Here is a 21568-nt window from a genome sequence, read left to right as displayed (position 1 = left end):
CTGTCAGAGAAGGGTACATTTACCAGAGCAACCGATGACACCGATGGTTTCAAAAACCGTACGAAGATATCTTTCAGAAGACCATTCAATTCTCCATGCAGGAGATTAATACAGGGTTCGTCTCTTTGGAGCAGAAGATTCCCCTTCTCAAAAAGCTTGTTCGCATATCGAAGGAAGAAACAATAGAGTTTTGTTTGTGGAGACAAGAACATCCTGTTGACACGTTTTTCTCTAGATTCCTGCACAGTGTTTGAGGAAGATGCACTTTTAGTTGTAGAACTCGTAGTACACTTAGCCGCAGGGCGATCACACTTGCGTTTACTGCCAGCAGAAGAGGTCAGACTCGTAGTACCAGATCCAATTTTACGTTTGAGGAGAGAGCTTGAGGTAGGTGCAGCCAAGGAAGAAGACCTCTGATTCGAAGGTTTTGCTGAGCTTCTATCAAGTGATTTGGCAAAAGCAGAACTTAACTTGGGTCCTTCTTTGCCTGTAGATGGGACTATCACAGTCTTTCTCGATCTGCTTGCAAAACTTGAAGGGATCTGCTTTGTAGATGAACGTGATGAAGGGCCAGTGATGCTACCTGCTCTCAGCATTGGTTTTGGTGCTGTCCCTGCTGTCTTCTTCGCAGCAGATACTGCAGTGGTAGTGGTGAATGCTGCTCCACTAGTGCTTGATCCTGCAGTGCCAGTACTGGCAGTAGATACAGTGCCGTCCTTCTTGCTCGTTGTTAGAGTCTTGGCTACAGTTGGTTGCATTTTTCTTCGTACTTCTTCTTTGAAGAAGAGGCGAAGTGGCTCCCACTGTTCAATCAGCCTGTCTAGGCACTGACCAAGGGACAGCCACCTTGTTGCGACATGCTTAAGAATCTTGTGTGTCGGGGCATCACAGAGTTCTTGCAGTGCTTTCACTCCTTTGACGCGTTTACTACTTTTGTCCAAGTAGTAGTAAATATCGATGAGAAAGTCATCTAATTCAATGGGGAAGGCCTGAGCCGCCTTCTTGGCCGTATTGTGCATCATATGGCAAGGGCATCCCATGATGTAGCACTCTGGATTTTGTTTGTGGATATAAGCAGCGACTCCTTTGTGCTTGCCCACCATGACAGAGGCATTATCAGCACAAAAGGAAACACAATTTCCCCACGGAATTTTCCTGTCACTGAACTCATGATCAAGCAGTTTGAAAATGTTTTCTCCAGTGGAATCTTGTTTGCACGCAGGCAAACTTAGCAAACCTTGCTTCACAATCCCAGCACTGTTGTCATAGTACAAAATCAGGACAGGATATAGCTGGGCCTCACCACTGTCATTGCTACCGTCTGTAGCTAGGCTAAATGGAGCTAGTCTAGCAATATCGGCAATAGATGAAGCAGTAACATTTGACAACTCACCAATTACACTGGTCAACAACAAATTTGTTGTCTGCATTTTTTAAGCTGATTTAGGACGAATCTGATGCGCTGAATCCAAAACTCACATTAGTTTTGTTCAATCAGGTCAAGTTTTTGAGATATGGCCACATGTCGTTTTTTACATTTTTGTTCACATGTACGCATGTGTGGAGCATTTTAGAAGAAGTTGGTGGGGGTAAAATGTCATGTCAAATAATTGTTTTGATTGGAAATAATTATTTTAATGACAAGAAGTATTCAGGTACGAAAGTTCTAGGTGATTATGTCGAAAAGGGATCAGTTTGAAGTCATAAAACCTCAAAATCTTCCAAAAATTGGTGAGGCAAAGCATAAAGTTCGTGGATCAAAACTAAAGTTAATGGGGCAGATTTTGTAATAATGTGATACAAAAAAGTTGTATTTCTTGAAATAACGAACTCTGAAGAATGTACAATACCTACATGTGCCAATTTATGACATGCGCTTCTGCTCAAGCTTGGAGTGCCACAGTACGAACCCAAAGATTGGAGACTGTTCATTGACAGCAGCAAGCGATCACTGAAATGTGTTCTGCTACACAACGGCAACCAGTTTGCCTCTGTACCAATCGCTCACTCGACTACACTGAAGGAGAAGTATGAAGTGGTGAAGTACGTGCTGGAGAAAATTGGTTATGATCAGCATAAGTGGTTTATTTGTGTTGACCTGAAGATGGTGAACTTTTTGTTGGGACAACAGTCTGGCTTCACCAAGTACCCATGTTCTCTGTGCATGTGGGATAGTAGGGACCGTGCTCAGCATTACACGAAGAAGGACTGGCCTGTGCGGGAGGAATTGGTGCCATGCAAAGAAAGGAACGTCATCAACGACCCTCTGGTGGACAGAGACAGAATACTCTTCCCACCGCTGCACATCAAGCTCGGCTTAATCAAGCAGTTCACCAAGGCTCTGGACAAAGATGGTGACTGCTTCACTTACTTGTGCCAGGCTTTTCCAGGATTGACCATGGAGAAGTTGAAAGCTGGCATCTTTGATGGTTCTCAGATCCGTCAGCTCATCAGAGATCCAGAGTTCAAAAACTCAATGAACGAAGTGGAACTGGAAGCGTGGAAGACATTTGTTTTGGTAGTGAAGAACTTTCTTGGCAACAATAAGGCCAGAAACTACGCAGAACTTGTCAACAACATGCTGACTGCTTTCAGAAACCTGGGCTGCAACATGAGCATCAAGATGCACTACCTATTTTCACATATGAACCGGTTTCCTGAGAACCTGGGTTCAATGAGTGACGAGCAGGGGAGAGATTCCATCAGGACATGAAGGAGATGGAGACCAGGTATCAGGGTCGCTGGGACGCAGTCATGATGGCTGACTACTGTTGGAATCTGAAGAGAGACCTCCCTGCCGCTGAACATTCCAGGAGTTCGAAGAAACGGAAGTTCAAGCCCTGAAGTTTGAACAGTGGTGACGCAACATGCAATTTACTTGTACTTACCTTTATCAATGCCCACCATTCAGATGACAGTAATCGATGTTTCTATCATGTAATCAATAAATGTTGATGGCAAAACATTTTTTTTTTTCTTAAAAACATGTTTAGGATGATATGTGTTGACAAAAATCAGCTGATAATGCCACAAAAATGTAATTGATTTTGTCACAAGATCTGATTTTTTCAAATCAACTTAGCACAAAAACCTGACCTGATGGAGAGAAACGGATGCCATTTCCTGATTCAGCAGTGCCAGAATACCCTAATTCACTTGTAGAAATCTAGACAACTTTCAGAAAGTAAAAAATTGTTGACCAGTGTTCTTTTTTTCTTCTTTGTTCTTGTTCTTTTTTTTTTGTTCTTTTTTTTTTTTTTTCTTGCTTTTTGTTCTTGTTTTTTTTTTTTTTTTTTTTTTTGTTCTTGCACATCTTGCACATCTTGCAAGTTTTTGTTCTTGCACATCCATACTTTGAAGCAACTTTTGAATCTGGAAACATCTTGAAATAGAGGTCCAGCATGATCTGAGACTGATATGGGCAAGTTATGTTCCACAATAAATCCACTAAAGAGAAGTTCCGCTCGGGTAACATCCTCTTCCTCGCTTGTCCCTTGTTTGGTGAAATAATTCAGAAGTGTACCGGTACTCGTGCTCGAAGATCTCTCCTTTGCAATGTCTGTGTGCCGTTTGCTTCCAACGTGCTTCCGAATATCATCGCGACCTCCGTGCTCAACTGAAATATCAACGCTGCATACTGTACAATACGCATGATGAATTCCTCTTTCAGACTTTCGAATACACGGGTATTGGAGACTGTATTCGGTCTTGTACTTCTGAGACCATTTCTTGGTCTTCGTAAGCTTCTTTTCTGCCATTTCGTAATCAACATCGAGGGCTTGAAGCATCGGTAACTTCGAAGTCGATGTTCCACAGCTGCAGCGCGACTCGTAGAACTCTAGCGGCTGCTAAACACCGCACGGTGGTCGCGACCGCCGGGCTGGTACGGGCCCAGCTGCATGCAGTGAGCGTATCGCATGCATATACACTGTGCATACATACCGCATGCACTGTATTGCACACATACCGCATGCACTAAATCTCAGTGCATGATCGCATAAGCGAGATCCAGACCCAATGTTTCGCTGCTCCTCATTTGAATTTGCAATTTTTTACGTACAATTTGGTAGCAGCGAACGTTATGGAGTTACCACATGCTATACGTAGCAGACGATGCTTTTCATTCAATTCTCATACTAGTACATTCTGATTAGTGAACAGTGCAAAAATATCAAAATTTCGGGAGGATAAGGATAGTGATCGTAAGGGCGGGAGTTTGGGTGAATTTTCGGAAGCCTCCCGATGAAATCGGGAGGGTTGGCATTGCTGCACTACCCCCATTTAACATTTCTGTAAAATATTTCGGATTTTCAAATTTTGTTTAGAGCCCCCCTCCCTCCGACCAGGATCGGGTAAAAATTGGGTACCCCCTGAAAATGGGCCTCTGGTCAAATGTGCCATTTGTCAAATTTTGTAAAAGTAACAACACTTTCTTATCGTAATTCAGGGTCACCGATTCCAAAAATGACCTTAAAAAGGTTGTGGGATCAAAATTGGAAAATTTTTAGTTCAATTTTTTTTGTTGAAAATTGGGTAATGAGGTAACCAACGAACCCCAAAAAAAATATTTTTTAAGGAATTAAAAAAAAAAGACTTTACAGTGTGGCTTTAAAACATGACATCGTATTTACAATATTTCCATATATATTATATACAGAGTCAAAAAATGTATAATTTACAAATCATACATTTATAATTTATATATTTAGAGTATTTACAAAGCATTTAAAATATTTAAACATTTACAGATCAAAAAAGTGTAATAATAAATAAAAAAATGTACGTTTGTGCTGAAATTGAACAGAGTACGATATGATTCTTAGAATTTTGAAAGTCTCACACAAATTGTCCTGCAAGTCAATGGCATCAATGTGCCAATGTTTTTTAGATAGTATGGATGATCAGTCGGACAACAAACGCCACCCGGACCACCATCTGCTACAACTCAGCTGACATCTGCTTGTATGCCAGACGGTCCGGACTGTCTCTCAAGCCAGAACGCCGATGGCAGCGCGACAGGCCAGTGCTGTGTTCCGTATGGGTAGCGCCATCCGGCAGGAGGATGCACAGATAATGGGAATACATCTCCCCACTCACCATCAAGTCCTGCGATATCTCATGCGTCACATCGAGAAGGCTGTGGTGGCAAAGAGCACCAGCTGTCCTGGTGCTCCTCCCAAATAGGCATTTGAGCGCCCTTGTTGGCCCAGTTCACCAATTTTACAAAGCCAACATACACCCTGTCTCTGACCACCAGGAATGCATCTTGCTCATTCAGCTTCTGGACGCCAACTGCAAGATGAGGGAGATCCCGACCACACATACATCAACCCTGGCCACTCTCACCAAGCTGCAGGCCTTGGAACAACGACTCGATGCGACCTTCCAGTTGTGGCTGGTCATGAATCCGAAGGATCGCCTGTTCTTGGAGTCGATGAAGACTAACCGCATCACATATTTTGGCGCGTACGACAAGGTCCCATCGCTGAAGGAGTCCCGTCGCCAGGTTTGTGAGCAGGCCGAGGAAGAACGGCACAAGCAGAAAGAGTAGAAAATTTATGCTGCCAATTACATCATTTCGATGGAAGACGACGGTGAGACGGCAGCCAGCAGCACCAATGAAAGTGATGCAACTTCCACTCAGAGCCATCATCGCAGTGAGCAAACTGGCACCCAGGCGTTCATCTCCCACAATATCCTACACCATCCGAAGTTGGTTTCAAAGGCCACTCGACTCAAGCTAATACCAACACAACAGGCCAGCTTGATGAAGGCTATAAATGATGAAGCCGGGGGAAATCCCGCCAATGCATCAATGAATCAATGAAAATCCACCCGTGAATCGAACCTGCATTTGAGGAAGCGAGCATCAGAAGCCTACACTATCTATCTCATGTTTTAAAGATAAAATAACGAAAATTTGTCATGTTTCAAAGAGAGAATAATAAAAGTTTTGAAAAATTATTCTTTTTTTTGGTTCGTTGGTCACCTGATAATATAATTTTCAAAAGAACATTGAACAGAATTTTTTCCCCCCATTTTGATCAAACCAACTTTTTTTTTAGAGGCCATTTTTGGAATCAGTGACCCTGAATTACCCCAAGAAAGTGTTCTTACTTTTATGTAATAAAAAAAAAATCTCACATTTGGCCAAACAAACCAATTAGCGGGGGTTCTCAATTTTTACTCGATCCTGGTAAGGGGGTCTAAACAAAATCGAAAATCTGAAATATTTTACAGAAATACTATACAAGGCAGGTGGAACAAAAAAATTTTTTTTGACTTCATCAATGTGAGAATATTTTTTCAAAAACGAGTCATTTGATGCACCATAATGGACCAGAGTCGCAAAAAGTGCCAAACCTAGAAAATCATTCAATGAGTGAGTGAATCCAGACACTTATCTGTTCTTTTATCCAGATTACAACCCAACGATAGCAGGCTGACATTCGAGTTAGTCATGTTCATCAGTCTGAATTCCATGACCTATTAGCGAGGAGGTGGGATCCTGGAGGCTGTGGGTTCAAATCCAGCTGAAGCCAGCTGTATGAAGGATTTGAATTCTCGTCTTCAAGGTTAAATACCTTCCTATACTTTCCACTTTAATTCTTTCAAGTCAATGGTTTTTCCTCAAAAAACAGAGCAGCCCAAGACACTCGAGTAGACCATTGTGTGACAAAAACGAGTCGGCCATCGTGTGCCAGGAAGCAGCCGGCCATTGCGTGCCAGGAAGCAGCCGGCCATTGCGTGCCAGGAAGCAGTCGGCCATTGCGTGCCAGGAAGCAGTCGGCCATTGCGTGCCAGGAAGCAGTCGGCCATTGCGTGCCAGGAAGCAGTCGGCCATTGCGTGCCAGGAAGCAGTCGGCCATTGCGTGCCAGGAAGCAGTCGGCCATTGCGTGCCAGGAAGCAGTCGGCCATTGCGTGCCAGGAAGCAGTCGGCCATTGCGTGCCAGGAAGCAGTCGGCCATTGCGTGCCAGGAAGCAGTCGGCCATTGCGTACCAGAAAGGAGAAGACCACTGCGTGCCAGAAAGCAGTCGGCCATTGCGTACCGGGAAGCAGTCGGCCATTGCGTACCGGGAAGCAGTCGGCCATTGCCTGCCAGGAAGCAGTCGGCCATTGCCTGCCAGGAAGAAGTCGGCCATTGCCTGCCAGGAAGAAGTCGGCCATTGCCTGCCAGGAAGCAGTCGGCCATTGCCTGCCAGGAAGCAGTCGGCCATTGCCTGCCAGGAAGCAGTCGGCCATTGCCTGCCAGGAAGCAGTCGGCCATTGCCTGCCAGGAAGCAGTCGGCCATTGCCTGCCAGGAAGCAGTCGGCCATTGCCTGCCAGGAAGCAGTCGGCCATTGCCTGCCAGGAAGCAGCCCGCCATTGCCTGCCAGGAAGCAGTTGGCCATTGACTGCCAGGAAGCAGCCGGCCATTGCCTGCCAGGAAGCAGCCGGCCATTGCCTGCCAGGAAGCAGCCGGCCATTGCCTGCCAGGAAGCAGCCGGCCATTGCCTGCCAGGAAGCAGTCGGCCATTGCCTGCCAGGAAGCAGTCGGCCATTGCCTGCCAGGAAGCAGTCGGCCATTGCCTGCCAGGAAGCAGTCGGCCATTGCCTGCCAGGAAGCAGTCGGCCATTGCCTGCCAGGAAGCAGTCGGCCATTGCCTGCCAGGAAGCCGTCGGCCATTGCCTGCCTGGAAGCAGCCGGCCATTGCCTGCCAGGAAGCAGCCCGCCATTGCCTGCCAGGAAGCAGTTGGCCATTGCCTGCCAGGAAGCAGCCGGCCATTGCCTGCCAGGAAGCAGTCGGCCATTGCGTACCAGAAAGGAGAAGACCACTGTGTGCCAGAAAGCAGTTGGCCATTGCGTACCAGGAAGAATTTGGCCATTGCCTGCCGGGAAGCAGTCGCTCATTGCCTGCCAGGAAGCAGCCGGCCATTGCCTGCCAGGAAGCAGCCGGCCATTGCCTGCCAGGAAGCAGCCGGCCATTGCCTGCCAGGAAGCAGCCGGCCATTGCCTGCCAGGAAGCAGCCGGCCATTGCCTGCCAGGAAGCAGCCGGCCATTGCCTGCCAGGAAGCAGCCGGCCATTGCCTGCCAGGAAGCAGCCGGCCATTGCCTGCCAGGAAGCAGCCGGCCATTGCCTGCCAGGAAGCAGCCGGCCATTGCCTGCCAGGAAGCAGCCGGCCATTGCCTGCCAGGAAGCAGCCGGCCATTGCCTGCCAGGAAGCAGCCGGCCATTGCCTGCCAGGAAGCAGCCGGCCATTGCCTGCCAGGAAGCAGCCGGCCATTGCCTGCCAAGAAGCAGCCGGCCATTGCCTGCCAAGAAGCAGCCGGCCATTGCCTGCCAAGAAGCAGTTGGCCATTGCGTACCAGGAAGAATTCGGCCATTGCCTGCCGGGAAGCAGTCGCTCATTGTGTACCAGAAAGAAGAAGACCACTGCGTGCCAGAAAGCAGTCGGCCATTGTGTACCAGGAAGAATTCGGCCATTGCCTGCCGGGAAGCAGTCGGCCATTGCGCACCAGGAAGCAGTCGGCCATTGCCTGCCAGGAAGCAGTCGGCCATTGCCTGCCAGGAAGCAGTCGGCCATTGCCTGCCAGGAAGCAGTCGGCCATTGCGTGCCAGGAATCAGTCGACCATTGCGTGCCAGGAATCAGTCGGCCATTGCGTGCCAGGAAGCAGTCGGCCATTGCGCGCCAGGAAGCAGTCGGCCATTGCGCGCCAGGAAGCAGTCGGCCATTGCGTACGAGGAAGCAGTCGGCCATTGCGTACCAGGAAGCAGTCGGCCATTGCGTGCCAGGAATCAGTCGACCATTGCGTGCCAGGAATCAGTCGACCATTGCGTGCCAGGAATCAGTCGACCATTGCGTGCCAGGAATCAGTCGACCATTGCGTGCCAGGAATCAGTCGACCATTGCGTGCCAGGAATCAGTCGACCATTGCGTGCCAGGAATCAGTCGACCATTGCGTGCCAGGAATCAGTCGGCCATTGCGTGCCAGGAATCAGTCGGCCATTGCGTGCCAGGAATCAGTCGGCCATTGCGTGCCAGGAAGCAGTCGGCCATTGCGTGCCAGGAAGCAGTCGGCCATTGCGTGCCAGGAAGCAGTCGGCCATTGCGTGCCAGGAAGCAGTCGGCCATTGCGTGCCAGGAAGCAGTCGGCCATTGCGTGCCAGGAAGCAGTCGGCCATTGCGTGCCAGGAAGCAGTCGGCCATTGCGTGCCAGGAAGCAGTCGGCCATTGCCTGCCAGGAAGAAGTCGGCCATTGCCTGCCAGGAAGCAGTCGGCCATTGCCTGCCAGGAAGCAGTCGGCCATTGCCTGCCAGGAAGCAGTCGGCCATTGCCTGCCAGGAAGCAGTCGGCCATTGCCTGCCAGGAAGCAGTCGGCCATTGCCTGCCAGGAAGCAGTCGGCCATTGCCTGCCAGGAAGCAGTCGGCCATTGCCTGCCAGGAAGCAGTCGGCCATTGCGTACCAGGAAGCAGCCGGCCATTGCCTGCCTGGAAGCAGCCGGCCATTTCCTGCCAGGAAGCAGCCCGCCATTGCCTGCCAGGAAGCAGTTGGCCATTGCCTGCCAGGAAGCAGCCGGCCATTGCCTGCCAGGAAGCAGTCGGCCATTGCGTACCAGAAAGGAGAAGACCACTGTGTTCCAGAAAGCAGTTGGCCATTGCGTACCAGGAAGAATTTGGCCATTGCCTGCCGGGAAGCAGTCGCTCATTGCCTGCCAGGAATCAGTCGACCATTGCGTGCCAGGAATCAGTCGACCATTGCGTGCCAGGAATCAGTCGGCCATTGCGTGCCAGGAAGCAGTCAGCCATTGCGTGCCAGGAAGCAGTCGGCCATTGCGTACGAGGAAGCAGTCGGCCATTGCGTACGAAGAAGCAGTCGGCCATTGCGTACCAGGAATCAGTCGACCATTGCGTGCCAGGAATCAGTCGACCATTGCGTGCCAGGAATCAGTCGGCCATTGCGTGCCAGGAATCAGTCGGCCATTGCGTGCCAGGAAGCAGTCGGCCATTGCGTGCCAGGAAGCAGTCGGCCATTGCGTGCCAGGAATCAGTTGGCCATTGCGTGCCAGGAAGGAGAAGACCATTGACATTGTTTGCCAGTCCCCTTTCGTGTCGGCCATTGTACAGCCGAACAGAGTAAGAAGACATGGTCCTTAGAATGAAAAGCATAGTCTACCATTGCGTGCCAACAATTCCTTTAAATTGTCAAACAATGAGGACTGTTTTGGCCACAGCTGATGCGATCAGGAAATCAAACGCCAAGACGAACAACTCCCGAAAGTCGAGCGAGCAACAGACAACGTCGCTCGGGGCCAATTTGAACACGTGGTCCGACAACGAGCAGAGGACCGAACAAACTCCCCGAACATACCCAGAGATTTTACAAGATCCATCGGAAACAGACACCGTCCGGTGCGACATGTCAATGGAAACATCACTTTACACCTTCGTTTGCGACCTGCGTGCTCGGACGTCTCCTTCCTGTGATCAAACGGATCAATGGAGTGAGGATTCCACAGGCCGAGGCTCAGTGAAGCAGTCACAGTGACTTGGGCCTGGTATGGGGGTCACGTGAAGAGAGAGGAGCGGAAAGCGAACTGGAGAGGTCGACATGGGGGAGACGGGAGGACAGAGGAAGTGGGGAAGGGCGAGCCCAAGTCGTGCCAAGTCTGCCGGCTTCGTTATAACTGTACATCCGTGTGTGTTGATGATGAAGTACACGACGAAATGAGAACAAATCAATAACAGGTCGTCGTGTTAAATCTTACAAACATTCGAGCTGTTTAGCGAAAGGCATCGTTCACCTTCATTTGGCGTTCAGCTTTTCCTTTACTTGCGGGGTGAACAGTTTTCAGGTTTACTGGAGATGTGAGAAAAGTATTTACATTATTCATGGAACATCGGCCATGAGATGTGGTTGTCGATGTGATGGGGTTACAGAGGAACCGAGACGAATGCTTTAACCATCAGAGCACTTGACTTTACTGAAGGACAAAAAAAAAAAAAACATTTTTCTTTGGTTGATGAAACAATGTTCAGTATTTCGAACAATATCATAGATGTACGTTAAAAAAAAAAATTTTAAAAAGAAATAACTCCGGGAATTCAGGAGCTGTACTTTAAGATACGAAATCAAACGTAAACTTTGATTTCTCGCATTATTCTTCCCTATTTTATTATTCTATCTAAATCTCTGACTAAACCTTGATGTGCAATGCTTCTTATCCTTGTTAATTCTCTATTTTTGTGGAACCACCATTTCGAGGTGTGTCGCTGTATATTAATGCGTTCGGGTGGTACTGTTTACTTATGATTATTATTTTTTTCCTTAATCGAGCCTTCTTTTAAAACAAAGTTAATACCCAAAGAGAAAATATCGTATCAATTACGAATCAATTATCCAGATGATTTTCCTCCGCCAAAATAACGACGCCTCCGACGTCACGTGATCGGCACCTCAGAAGCAAAACACGACGACGGGGGGTGGCGGATGGTTTTCGCGGTGAACACTTTGCTGTGAAGAAGTTAAAAAGAAAAAGTTACGATCACGTGTGTAAAAAGGAAGATCTGATTACCGTCTCCATCACACGAAGGAATGAGGCTTCGTGTTCGCTGTGGGGTCGTTTCACGAGCCCTTGACGTTCCACCTGGCGGTTCGCGAGGCGATCTGGAGCAGTTGGTTAAGAGAGACGTTCTTCCTGAGCTGGGACTCAGGTTTGTATAATCATACGTGACTTAACTCTTGAGAGAACTCAAATAAAACGTATTTTTATGCACTTGTCCATATGTCACCGATTCGATATATCATAGAATGTTACGGGTCCTCTTGGACCTGCTTCCCGACCTTTGACCCTGCACGACGGGTTGCTAGGCAACCACGGACGCCGTCTGAAGTGACTATTTCTGGTAGGGTCTACGCGCCCAAATCTCATGTCGCGGTGATTTAGTTATCCCGGATATGGAACCGTGCTCTCGACGCCCCACCTTTTATCTATTAATTACGTACGGCCAAGAAGAGCCGTAAGTGAGATGTCCGCTCGTCGAAAACGGAGCATATCGGTGGGGTACAACCTCGCGTCTACTCATGACATACGATGTCTAACCGATGGGGGGGGGGGGGATACGGACACCGAACAGGTTTGGAAATACCGAGTCTGTTGAAAGGCATGTGTTTACAGGAGATCGTATGTCGCATAAGTAACGGTCTTAGCACCTCGCACTCAAAATCCCCTTAAACAGTCGACCTTATCGCGACGCACAACATAGGCGCCTCGTGCATCCGGGAAATTAGATAGAAAGGGGGACGGAACGAGGAAGAAGTCTGGGCATTTGGGCGATCCCTTTGTCACCAGCACAAGAGCCGGCTTGCCCACATGGGTCCCAACGAGACGTACATTCAAGGGAGTGAGAGGTGCAGGTGGGAGGTGTGCTATCATGTGGTATCGTGCGGTGTTATCTCTGAAAATAACTGTTCGGACTCGAGTTAATGCTTCACGATAGTGCAAGTCAATGAGGTGAATGCTGCTGGAAGATGCAAGGGGAAATATGATGTGTGAGAGAATCTGTTCTCCTGCTTGGCGCTTAGGGGAGCGACTCGCTTTGGTGTCTTTGCATTCCGTTTGGAGCGCCCCACTTTCCGCTTGGCGCCCTCTCGTTCCACTTGGTGCTCCGGAAGCCCTGTCAACCCAGCCAGGTCTCACTCCCTCAGGATCTGGACTCAGAACAAAGCCCTCATCGCCGTCCTGCTCTGCACCCTGCTTGAACTGCTCTCTCCTCTTGAACTGTGCTGCACTCAAACTGGACATGAACTCTCCACATACTACTCTGTCAGGTTTTGTTTATTGTCACTGGACTGTATCCAATCACGTCTGCTTTTGTCATCCAACACCAATTGCCTTTGGTGTGTTGTGATCCAGTCACTGGGAATCATCCCCGGACCGTGGGGTGGGAGGGGGTGGGTGCTGACCTCTTCGATGCTGCAATGACTGGGATGCCAGATCAGCGAAGGTTACAAAAATTGCAGTGCTGGAATGGAGATTATTTGGTCAAAGTACCGGTGAAGTGAAGTGGTTTGAGAATGTAGTTTGGAAATGAAGCATGAAAATGAGAGTTTGAGGATGGGTGTTTGGAATGAGTGTTTGGGAATGAGGTTTGAATATGGAGTTTGAGAGTGAAGGTTTGGGAATGAGGAAGAGAACAATGGGGAAGGCTCGAACTGCAATCACGGAATGCCACGTCCTCTTCAATCTCATTGTTACCCCCATGTGTTCAAGATAGCTGTTCACCAACATCTCAAATTGTCTTCCATAAACCATGCTCTTTTCTAGCCTCATTAACAACTCCCCACACCACCACCCAACCCCAATGCCTCCTTCCAAATTTCCAGTTTTCCTTCTTGAGAGTTCACTTCTGTATCTATCTTGTCCACCACATGCATCCACCCCTGGGGGCAGGGCTTTCTGCCTGCTTGGACTGCATCTCGGTTGTTATTGTTTTAAGGATGTGATCCCTTTTTATCACCGGTCTTCAAATGCAAAAACATAGGAAAAGGTCACAGGGGACAATCATATACTGGGGGAAATTATCCTTAAACCCTACCTAATTTAACACGGCACCACCCCCCCCGCCCCCCCCCCCCCCGTATGGTGACAAGTAACACAAGCTCACAGTTTCCCTACTTAATTTACATTGAGATGTCTCCTACACGTCCACGGACCATGCTTCTCTCTGCAATCCTATCTTTCCTGTGAAATTCCTCCATCTACCCCACAAACATAACAATAATTATTGTGAAAATGGCTTCTCGGGGTTAAGATTCCATAGTTTAGAAATAGTTATTCCCTTAGTAGTCCGGTCAGTTATGGTAAAAAAAAAAAGGTCAAACAGTGACAGACTGGACAAAGGCACCACATTTGGCATGAAGATAGAGGGCACCAAAGTAAACAATTTGAGAAAAGGAGACACGTCTGACCTTGACATTGAAGGTCAATTTTCAAGGTCAAAAGGTCACATTACACCAATTTACAATACAAGTCGATTTTGCTCAAAAATTTCTCCATAATTGATGAGACCACTAAGCTAGGATGGTGTGTGTAAACATTACGTTTTTGAATCGACAGTATTATAATATACTAAACAAATCTAATAACGTTAGATGATAACACCTGTTTTTTGAAAATCTCAAAATTTTGCGCATGGAACTTAAAATTCCGATGCGCACGCAAGAGAAATGCACATAAGAAAACATTCCGAACAGCATATTAACAGGATCAGAAACTAATTAATTAGTATAATAATGATACGAGCGATAATACCGAAAACTGGACGCTGAGCCAGGAAACGTCCAACAATGCGGTACGTGACGAATGGTCAAATGGAAAACAGCGCCGTGTACCTGAACACTGTTTCATTCAGATCACCCTTGACCACGGGTGGATATGATTAACGGCAATGAAATGTAAGTCTCGATAGGCGTCAGGAGTTCACGAAGCGCTCTCGATTCGTTCACCTTCTTATCTTCTTCCTCGGTATCTGTTTTCTGCCCTTTTCACAGATCTATGCTTGTTCCTATATGATGTGAGGCATTCTAAATGGTATTTGGCTTCCAAAGCGATTAAATCACTACTGGAGATTTTTGCTATCAAAGAATCATCCTCGAGATCTTTTGCCATTTGCCTCACTCTCCCATCGGCTTCAAATGTTGTGAACTCGTGAAGTTTAGGTCCACATTTTTCACAGAACAAACACAGGGATTTGTCAAACGACTGTCTCTTAGGTTGCTGCACTGGTGGTGCAGATTCATTTTTGAGGGCCACAGATTTCCGTTTTTGGCACCTTCTCAGCTTCTGATCATTAAAACGAGAGTAGCACGATTTATGCCAGGCAGCTCTGTTCGCTACGAACGTGTCGACAGTGTCCGCAGTATATTCAATCGGCACAGGCAGCGCATCGATCTCACGAAAACGTTCAAAATTCTCGAGAACACGCTGGTACGGACGTATCTTAGTTTCCTGAACGTTACATATAGCATCCAGGGGGCATTTAACAGCTTCCAGTGTGTCTGTCTGGCAAATCAGGTAAAGCGACCAATCGAAGGTAGCTGCCACCGCATGCTCCGGCCTCTGCTGAAAAGAAAGGGTCGGCTGTTAAAATACACAAAACACTTTGGAGGAACTAGCTTCTCGTAGTATATTGAAAGCATTTTAGATTTTCCCATACCTAGAACCTGAAGATATAGTGATGTATGTGAACTTTTCCCCTTAGGTAGGAAGATTGGAAAAAATCAAATAGGGTCAGCAGGTAAAGAAACCATGATTTGTGGAAGGATTTTGTCATTCTGAGAAAGGAACCCTTTAAATTTTGGTCCGAGCTAGTCTGATTCCAGAGATACTGATTTTTTTTCACTCCAGATATACTGTATGGTAAATATGTCTTCGTTTTTCAATACACTATTTAAAACTGTGACATTTCAAGCTTTTTATGGCCTCTTGGGGGGCTCAACAGATAGTCAACAGTTTAATAGTTATCCCTCAGTTAACAAAAACAATTGATTCAACAAAAAAGAAGACTTAGCTCGTAATTGCAAACAAAGCTCTTATATGCCAGTTTGATGAGAATGACAAAAAAGGAACCATACAAAAGAATTGAATGACATTCATATGAATGAAAAGACCACAAGATTTGATAAGCCAGAAACAAATCTCAGAAATCAATCTGTCATCAGAATCAGATATAAATAATAATCAACATAGATGCTGACTGCCTGATGATGTGGTCTGTATAAGTATGCTATGATGCCTAGTTGGTTGGTGGTGGGGCCCACTAAGCTCAGCTGTCAAGAGTCAATAATTACACTGGTTTACAAAAATAAATAAAAATTCTGAGGCAAGCATGTGAATAGGTGTTTCTGACTAATTTTGATATGCTGAATTCAAATTTCTAAACAGTTTTGCTCTATCGCCTCTAGTGTTTTTTGCTTTCACATATCCCATTTTTACAGCGTGTGCGCTGTATACAATTGCACCGAGTTTGAAATATCCCCGGTGCCCCCCCTCCCCCCACGTGCCTCAAGTGAGCCAATGACGGCGATCCGGTAGATGGCAGTGCGTAACCTAGACAGAAATGGCGACAATTGACGGAAATATCCGAGTATTTCAATGGAAATTTGTGAAACTAATGTGTAATATATGTGAAAACCATTGAATTTATTGCTTGACGGAAAAAAAACCCCAAGAAACGCTCCCCTCTCATGTACGAACGAACGAAAGACGTCATTTCTGCCCACCATGGCATTTCGCGCCGAATGCTGAAAGCTAAGTTCTTCTTATGCCATCATTCTCTTTAATATTAGCCATAAACAAGTGTTTCGTCATGCATTAGTCGTTGAAATTTACTTACAATTATGGCAGATATTGGTGGCAAAGTGATAAGTGGTTCTTTCATTAACATTAATGTACTCATTTGCTTCACCACACACGCTGTATTGAAGGATTTCACTTGTTTTTATTATAATGCATATATTTATAATATAATGTGTTTATTTCATTTATTTAAATGGAATATTACAGAACGAAACAAAACATAGACACAGAACACTGACAGAACTAAATATTACTATTACTTGGATGTAAGCATATATACACATCATAGTACTACAGACAGTCAGAAGTGAGTTTTTTTGGAGGATCTGGTGTACTTTGCCTTCGGGATGTCACGCAGGAGCATCCAGCAGAAGTCCCCCATCATGCTGGGGTTCCACTTGCCTTGGTAGTTGCTCTCCATCTTAGTAATATCTTGATGGAACCTTTCCCCATGTTCGTCACTTACTGCTCCGAGGTTCGGGGGGAAGAAGTTGATGTGGGAGTGGAGAAAGTGAATCTTGAGAGACATTCGGCATCCCATATCCTGATAAGCCTGCAACAACTTCTCGACATGCATTTGGTAATCTAGTGCTTGTGTGTTACCAAGGAAACCATGGCAGACTGACTAAAATGCTTCCCATGCTCTCAGTTCCTTCAAGGTGAGCTTCTCCTCGAATACCTCATCCTTCAGCACCTCCCTGATCTGAGGTCCGACGAAGATGCCCTCCTTGAGCTTAGCAGAACTGAGACCTGGGAACAGAGTGCACAGGTGCACAGATGCCAACCCTCCCGATTTCATCGGGAGGCTTCCGAAAATTCACCCAAACTCTCGCCCTTACGATCACCATCCTTATCCTCCCGAAATTTTGATATTTTTGCACTGTTCACTAATCAGAATGTACTAGTATGAGAATTGAATGAAAAGCATCGTCTGCTACGTATAGCATGTGGTAACTCCATAACGTTCGCTGCTACCAAATTGTACGTAAAAAATTGCAAATTCAAATGAGGAGCAGCGAAACATTGGGTCTGGATCTCGCTTATGCGATCATGCACTGAGATTTAGTGCATGCGGTATGTGTGCAATACAGTGCATGCGGTATGTATGCACAGTGTATATGCATGCGATACGCTCACTGTATGCAGCTGGGCCCCGTACCAGCCCGGCGGTCGCGACCACCGTGCGGTGTTTAACAGCCGCTAGAATTCTACGAGTCGCGCTGCAGCTGTGGAACATCGACTTCGAAGTTACCGATGCTTCAAGCCCTCGATGTTGATTACGAAATGGCAGAAAAGAAGCTTACGAAGACCAAGAAATGGTCTCAGAAGTACAAGACCGAATACAGTCTCCAATACCCGTGTATTCGAAAGTCTGAAAGAGGAATTCATCATGCGTATTGTACAGTATGCAGCGTTGATATTTCAGTTGAGCACGGAGGTCGCGATGATATTCGGAAGCACGTTGGAAGCAAACGGCACACAGACATTGCAAAGGAGAGATCTTCGAGCATGAGTACCGGTACACTTCTGAATTATTTCACCAAACAAGGGACAAGCGAGGAAGAGGATGTTACCCGAGCGGAACTTCTCTTTAGTGGATTTATTGTGGAACATAACTTGCCCATATCAGTCTCAGATCATGCTGGACCTCTATTTCAAAAGATGTTTCCAGATTCAAAAGTTGCTTCAAAGTATGGATGTGCAAGAACAAAAACTTCAGCAATAATTGGTGAGTTGTCAAATGTTACTGCTTCATCTATTGCCGATATTGCTAGACTAGCTCCATTTAGCCTTGCTACAGACGGTTGCAATGACAGTGGTGAGGCCCAGCTATATCCTGTCCTGATTTCGTACTATGACAACAGTGCTGGGATTGTGAAGCAAGGTTTGCTAAGTTTGCCTGCGTGCAAACAAGATTGCACTGGAGAAAACATTTTCAAACTGCTTGATCATGAGTTCAGTGACAGGAAAATTCCGTGGGGAAATTGTGTTTCCTTTTGTGCTGATAATGCCTCTGTCATGGTGGGCAAGCACAAAGGAGTCGCTGCTTATATCCACAAACAAAATCCAGAGTGCTACATCATGGGATGCCCTTGCCATATGATGCACAATACGGCCAAGAAGGCGGCTCAGGCCTTACCCATTGAATTAGATGACTTTCTCATCGATATTTACTACTACTTGGACAAAAGTAGTAAACGCGTCAAAGGAGTGAAAGCACTGCAAGAACTCTGTGATGCCCCGACACACAAGATTCTGAAGCATGTCGCAACAAGGTGGCTGTCCCTTGGTCAGTGCCTAGACAGGCTGATTGAACAGTGGGAGCCACTTCGCCTCTTCTTCAAAGAAGTACGAAGAAAAATGCAACCAACTGTAGCCAAGACTCTAACAACGAGCAAGAAGGACGGCACTGTATCTACTGCCAGTACTGGCACTGCAGGATCAAGCACTAGTGGAGCAGCATTCACCACTACCACTGCAGTACCTGCTGCGAAGAAGACAGCAGGGACAGCACCAAAACCAATGCTGAGAGCAGGTAGCATCACCGGCCCTTCATCACGTTCATCTACAAAGCAGATCCCTTCAGAGTCGAGAAAGACTGTGATAGTCCCATCTACAGGCAAAGAAGGACCCAAGTTAAGTTCTGCTTTTGCCAAATCACTTGATAGAAGCTCAGCAAAACCTTCAAATCAGAGGTCTTCTTCCTTGGCTGCACCTACCTCAAGCTCTCTCCTCAAACGTAAAATTGGGTCTGGTACTACGAGTCTGACCTCTTCTGCTGGCAGTAAACGCAAGTGTGATCGCCCTGCGGCTAAGTGTACTACGAGTTCTACAACTAAAAGCGCATCTTCCTCAAACACTGTGCAGGAATCTAGAGAAAAGCGTGTCAACAGGATGTTCTTGTCTCCACAAACAAAACTCTATTGTTTCTTCCTTCGATATGCTAACAAGCTTTTTGAGAAGGGGAATATTCTGCTCCAAAGAGACGAACCCTGTATTCATCTCCTGCATGGAGAATTGAATGGTCTTCTGAAAGATATCTTCGTACGGTTTTTGAAACCATCGGTGTCATCGGTTGCTCTGGTAAATGTACCCTTCTCTGACAGAAATCATCAGAAGAATGATGAGGACCTCATGATTGGGAACGATGCCAAACTGTATATAAGGGAACAAAGGAGTCTCAAGAAATCCACCTTCACTCTGAGTGAGTCAGACATCCAAGGTTTCTTCAGTGCAGTTCGCTCATATTATGTGAAAGCCTGCAATTACATCTTCAAAACCTGACCGCTAGATGATGAATTAGCCAAGCATGCTCAGGTGCTGGATGTTAAGCTACACCAAGAAGTGGGGTTTGACTGTGTGGAGTTTTTCATCAAGAAATTCCCCTGTCTGTTCAGTGGCGGTGATAGTGACATAGACAGTCTTGAGAGTGAATTCGCTCACTACCAGGCAGACGCCTCCATAGCTACAATTGCTACTGAGACAGTGAGAGTGGATGAGCAGTGGCATCAGATTTCACAGCTCACAGATCCCTGCACTGGTGCCAAGAAGTATCCTAATTTGAGCAAAGTGATGAAGGGAATCTTGGTCATTCCTCATTCGAACGCATCATGTGAGCGGGCACTCAGTCTTGTACGGAAGAATCATACTGAATTTCGTCCCAATTTGAGTGTCAAAACCCTGGAAGCTCTCTTAATTGAAAAACTAGCTCATAGCACCCCTTGCTCCCAGAGAGAATACAGCAAAGACATAATCAGAAGGGCTAAAAGAGCCACACAGCTGTCACTCAGCAAAGCTGCCATGGAAAAAGCAAGCAGCAATAGTACCAGCCAGTAAGGTAATAAAAATATTGCTTCTTTTGTGCTTTTTGTTAATCTTTGATTGTCCCCTAACTTACTAATATTAACATACATGTAACATTAAAAAGTGCACAATTTTCCCCTTTTTTTGTTCAAAAAGTGGGAATTCTTAACATGTTAAATGCTCCAAAATAGGGCTCAGAGGGCACTAGAGAGCGTCTAGAACCCCAGAGCTTCCAGGGCCCTAAGGCGGGCCCTGGACCCCGCCGCAAGGGTCGAGCGCTCCGCGCTCGAGATGTGCGCTTTGCGCACATTATTTGGTGTCGGTTGCAAATCCTCCCTAATTCTGATTTCCAAAAGTTGGCATCTCTGCAGGTGTTGGAAGGCAGCGCCATCCTTGTCCATGGCCTTCACGAAATTCTTCATGAGGCCAAACTTGATATGAAGAGGGGGCAGAAGCACCTTGTTCATGACCGCCAGAGGATTTTCTTGGACACTGTGTTCCCCAGGCACAAAAGTGCTCCTAGACCCCCAGTCCTTCTGTGTGTAGTGCTTGGACACAGCCCGACTGTCCCAGAGACAGAGAAAGCAGCAGTACTTCGTGAAGCCCGCCTGCATACTCATAAGGAGCCCAATGACCTTGAGGTCCCCACAGAGACTCCACTGGTGCTGCTGGTACTTGACAGCTTCCAGAAGGAGCTCCATATTGTCATATGACTCCTTCAAATGAACTGAGTGGCCAATGGGAATAAATACCCCAAAATTCCCATGAAATGATTCTTCTATCGTATAACCCCTCCCCCCCCCCCCCCCGTCATCGTCGTCTTCTATAGTACTGTTGCGAATTAGCGCCCGCTGGCGTGCGAGCGGCCACGTAACTCAAATCGCGGCACGTCGCCCACCGGACGGACAATTCTGTCGTGACCCTCTCGGACTAACGCCGGGAATTAGTCATGGGTGGGCCTTTCGGCCTCACCACAATCGTGCCGATCGGCCCCCCGAATGTTCGCCAAATTCGACCTACCTAAGTACCCACAGGGAGGGTAGACCGGGCGATCGCACCTCGCCGCAGGTCGACTCCGGACACGGGCCACTAAAGCGACCCGTTCCGTACTATCGGGATAACCGAGCGGTGTTAACGTCGGCCTCGACGGTTCCGATTAATTACCGGGCGTATTAAGCCCACTACCAACCCTTTACGTGAAGCAAGATGGAGATTCAATTAAAGAAAAGACAAAGCGAAACGGGAAAACAGTTCAACATAAGGCACATTTATTCTGCGGCACACGGAGAGCACACATTTACAATTACAACAATTATGCACCAAAAGAAGATGTTACAAAAGAAACACAACAATGCAGATCTACTACCGACTACGCGAGCACACGGCATCACTTACACAGTTTTACTTTACATACGGCGC

The 21568-nt window shown here is 46.9% G+C and overlaps 2 protein-coding genes and 1 long non-coding RNA gene across 4 annotated transcripts in view; 2 read left to right on the top strand and 1 right to left on the bottom strand.

Annotated features, from left to right (window-relative positions):
- Positions 1–5080, top strand: part of LOC147018103 (uncharacterized) — a 55350-nt gene extending 50270 nt beyond the window's left edge. Inside the window, exon 3 of the long non-coding RNA XR_015062284.1 lies at positions 4889–5080. This is a non-coding gene — a long non-coding RNA (uncharacterized LOC147018103). The remainder of the gene's footprint in view (positions 1–4888) is intronic.
- CCDC22 (CCC complex scaffolding subunit CCDC22) overlaps positions 1–10981 on the bottom strand; it is a 92035-nt gene extending 81054 nt beyond the window's left edge. The window contains exon 1 of one of the 2 annotated variants that reach the window (XM_085897454.1): positions 10790–10981. The gene's annotated coding sequence lies outside the window, so the exon portion shown is untranslated. Of the gene's footprint in view, positions 1–10428; positions 10701–10789 lie in introns of those variants that run through there. The other variant, XM_085897455.1, reaches the window with a different exon arrangement.
- Positions 10982–11435: 454 nt separating this feature from the next.
- FBXO7 (F-box protein 7) overlaps positions 11436–21568 on the top strand; it is a 78336-nt gene continuing 68203 nt past the window's right edge. Inside the window, exon 1 of the mRNA XM_085897445.1 lies at positions 11436–11699. Within this exon, the coding sequence (XP_085753571.1) occupies positions 11581–11699 (119 nt within the window). The 5' untranslated portion in view covers positions 11436–11580. The remainder of the gene's footprint in view (positions 11700–21568) is intronic.

This window comes from Eptatretus burgeri, chromosome 10, assembly GCF_056783735.1.
Source record: "Eptatretus burgeri isolate ZD-2024b chromosome 10, Ebu_testis_v1, whole genome shotgun sequence".
NCBI classification, from domain to species: Eukaryota; Metazoa; Chordata; class Myxini; order Myxiniformes; family Myxinidae; genus Eptatretus; species Eptatretus burgeri.
Note: the sequence above shows the minus strand (reverse complement) of the source record. Positions and strands in the feature narration are given on the sequence as shown.